The 3,711-nt window shown below is 38.3% G+C and overlaps 1 protein-coding gene across 1 annotated transcript; it reads left to right on the top strand.

Annotated features, from left to right (window-relative positions):
• Window positions 1–257: 257 nt before the first annotated feature.
• Window positions 258–1,481, top strand: LOC112148100 (sorting nexin-18; the record flags this gene model as incomplete). The annotated part of the gene is made up of 1 exon (XM_024274899.2): window positions 258–1,481. A coding segment is annotated over one exon (273 nt), but the record flags the coding sequence as incomplete, so codon positions are not given.
• Between the last annotated feature and the right edge of the window lie 2,230 nt (window positions 1,482–3,711).

The following is a 3,711-nucleotide window of genomic DNA, read 5'->3' as shown; positions in this document are numbered from 1 at the left end:
GCATGGCACAATGCTGCATTCATATCGAACTCCATTCATGTGTCAATTTTTGAGTCCGCTTCTTCTTTTTTAATGTGCATCAAAGTTAAAGCTCATTGTTTGTCCAAAAATGTTTTCACAAACTAAACGCTCCCGTTCCGTGTGGGAGAAGCTACTGTCAAGTTTTTAGCCTTATCACTACCTTGAAACATTACCATGAAACATGTTTAAAAGACAACTGGAAAAGTTTAAACTTATTTTTAAAAATGTTTTAACTATTTCTTTTTTCCCTCACAGGAGCTCTGACCAAGGTGAAAGACAGCCAAAAACACGTGGAGGAGGGCAAGATGGACCGGGCCCAGGCGGACGGCATCAGCGACCGCTGCAACATCATCTCCTACGCCACGCTTGCCGAGATCCAGCACTTCCACCAGATCCGAGTGCGGGACTTCAAGGCTCAGATGCAGCACTACCTGCAGCAGCAGATCACCTTTTTCCAGAAAATCACAGGAAAACTAGAAGAAGCCCTGCAGAAGTATGACAGCGCCTAATAACGGATCACTTTTAAACACTGCTTTGTCCTTGAACATGAAGGAGCATTTCAGCTGCCAGGATCAGCCACTGCTACGATGTGGCAGAAGAGCTGGATGTTCAAGAATAAGACCCAAAAGAAGGTTTCTGTGGGAGGCCACCACATTTTTGGACACTAGACATGCTTTTTTTAGTCTAACTCAGACTAAATGTTGGTCCGCTCTTCGGTTGGGTGCTATTAAGTGATATTAGAGCCTGTATTACAGGCTACAATTGTGGAAAACAAAGTGACTGACGTCACTGCCGCTATAGGAGCCGAGATAATCTCATGGCCAACACGCTGCCTTCTCATGACCTGACACAAAGGTCAGGAATGTTCCTGCCTCCTCACCGATGTCACCACTCCCTCGTGCCTTCTGATGAAGCCTTTCTGGACTCTTTTTTTTATTTACTATTTACTAAAAGGCTTTATGTACTGTTTATGTAGAAATATATGTGTTTTTACACAAAGTTAGCAGATTTGAGGCAAAAAAAAGGATCACTTTGCTTTGAAATGACTTTTATATGTGGAGGTATATTATATTATTGTGGCGTTTTTTTTTTTTGTTTTTTTTTTTAAATAAAGGCTGCAAATTTAATTTTTATTTGTAACAAGATCAGGGATTCTTTGCATTGATAGTTAAAGCCCATGTTTGACCTGCTAGTGCTGATGGGAAAATTGAGGATTGAAGGCACGTTTAAGGCAGGTACGTTAAATCTGAGTTTTTCTCGGAAGAATTCGGGTTTCCGGGATCAGAGGCAGAATGTTAGACGGCAGACAGTTTCTCACTGGTTTTTAATGATGCAGACCTTTTGATGGCACTGTTTTAGACAATTCAACTGTATGGATGTTTTTAACCTTTATGATGCTGGTTGCGTCGTAAAAAACAGAAGCAGAGATGCTAAATAAATTCAACCTCCACTGAAAGATATGGGCTGGTTCTTCGTGTTTTGTTTTTAAACTCAAACATTTTCAAAATAAGTAAAAAATATAGAATACAAGGTGTTTTTTCTTTATTATAAGTGAAATAATCCGCTAATAGAGCAAGAAATTGTGACGTCCTACCCTTTTAAGACTAAATTAAATCTTGAAATTAGCAAAACCACTAATATACAAGTGTGTTTGTCTGGTAACTGGAAATATCATGTCCTAAAATAGGCGTATTTTGTTTTAAAAAATATATATATTTATAAATTCCTTCTTTCAACTCTTTTAAAATTCAACTCTTTATTTTTAAATCATAACCATCGTAAAGTAAGACTAAGACTAGACCTAAAAAATCTTTTATATAGAAAATTATAATTAACTTTATGTTCACATTCAAACTTGGATCATTCTGCTGTTAAATGCACTTGTACTGTTTTGAGTCCAATAAAACTTTACTGTTTCCCCAAATCTGTTTGAAACTAAACCAATTACCACAAAACTTCTGCTTGAATATATTATGTTAAGTTAAATAAAAATGACTAAAATAAGATGCTTTCAAGATCAGATGACTCACCAAGATAATCAAGTATTATTTTTAAATTGTTACATACTACTGAAATGGTTCTAGGAAGTTAATTTTGTCTTACATCAAATGCAATGAGATATTTAGGCTAAAAACTAGACCAAGATACTCGATAAGATCTTGTGTTTTTGCTGTATGTGATGTAAACTTTTGGCGTCTTCCTGTGCAAGCCGCGAGTGTGTTCATGTTAGTTTAGAGCACATTTTCAAAATATACTTAATAATCCTGATGATACCAATAGAATAACTTCCTCTCTTCAAACGGTTTCAAAATAAAAGTGTCTGGAGCCAGGTCAGTTCATCAAGTAACCACTAGGTGGCTTTTTGAACAAGCTAAGAAGCCACCTTTCACCTTATTTTCAACTTTTGCAATTATTTCAACCGTTTGTCCCATGGGTTTCTGGGATTTATTGGGTTTCGTTTGTCCAAGATGGAGCCGGATATGAGGCAAATGTAAACCTGCAGGTCAGGTTTACAATCAGTGACCTGAACTTTTTTTTATTGGATAAACCCAAGAAATTAATTGCATATTAATCTCATGAAATGGAAAACTAAAATGACAAAAAGTCTTAATTTATTTAAGTTGAATGTTAAAAGTTGCAGGGACTTATAGAAAGACTTTTGTCTAACATTTTTATCTAATTTGTCTCACTTTTTCACTCAAAGTCATTTGAGTCTGTTTAAAATTCAAAATGAAATGAAAAATGAGAAGATGAAAAATACTGCTAAATAAAAATAAAAACGACCAAGTTTGCACCTAAATTTGCATTTGTTCACTAGCTGAGCCGACTGAGATTGTATCTTTCTAACAGGAAGCGCATGTCGCCCCCGTTAAACCCTTCAGGGTGGCACAGGGGTGCAACAAAAGTGGGTGGAAATGTTGCTCAGCGATGCAGTTCTGGAGTCTGAACAAATCTGGAGGGTGGGAATGAAGCACCTCCGAGGTTTCAGCTTCATATTTACCAGCATCAACTCACACAATTAGCTTATTGTTGTCCATTTTACTAAATAAAACCTTTTAAGAGCGGTCCCTAGCAGTAGCATGGTAAAAATATGTCATATTTGAGTGTTTTTGATAGAAAAGTATTCACACAGACATGGAAATCCCAGCAGCCTCCCCACCAGTGTCACTTCGGAGCGGTGCGACAGCAGGCGGCTGTGAAGGTTTCCTTCCCTGCGTCCCTGGAGGACGGCTGTGCTGTGTCAGGGTTTCATGCTCTGCTCGCAGATCTGCTGACAGCACAGAGCTCCCTCTGCTATCAGGGACATCTGGCCAATGTTAAAACTGTCACAGCAGATGACTGTAAACACGTAGAGAATATGGTGGAAAATCACAGCTTTTCCTGGTCTGACCGGAGACCTTCTGCTTGCAGAACGCCCTCTTTTGTTAGACAAAAGCTCTCTGTACTTTTACACTCTCAGACATTTGTCCTAAATTGAATAAATGCAGAGTAGTTTGCATGACAAGAATAATTGAGGACTGTGGATGTGTTTATTCGACAGAGTGATGCTGACAATAGGTTCTCACGGTCAAACGTTTAACCTTCTTTTTGGCAGTGGCGGGCCGTGCATTTCACACCTAGGCCTTCAGTAGTGCTCCATCTGAATCAATCCAACCCTCATTAACTATTTTATGGCAATAAAACTTCTAG

This window comes from Oryzias melastigma, linkage group LG9 (assembly GCF_002922805.2).
Source record: "Oryzias melastigma strain HK-1 linkage group LG9, ASM292280v2, whole genome shotgun sequence".
In the NCBI taxonomy this organism is placed as follows: domain Eukaryota; kingdom Metazoa; phylum Chordata; class Actinopteri; order Beloniformes; family Adrianichthyidae; genus Oryzias; species Oryzias melastigma.
Note: the sequence above shows the minus strand (reverse complement) of the source record. Positions and strands in the feature narration are given on the sequence as shown.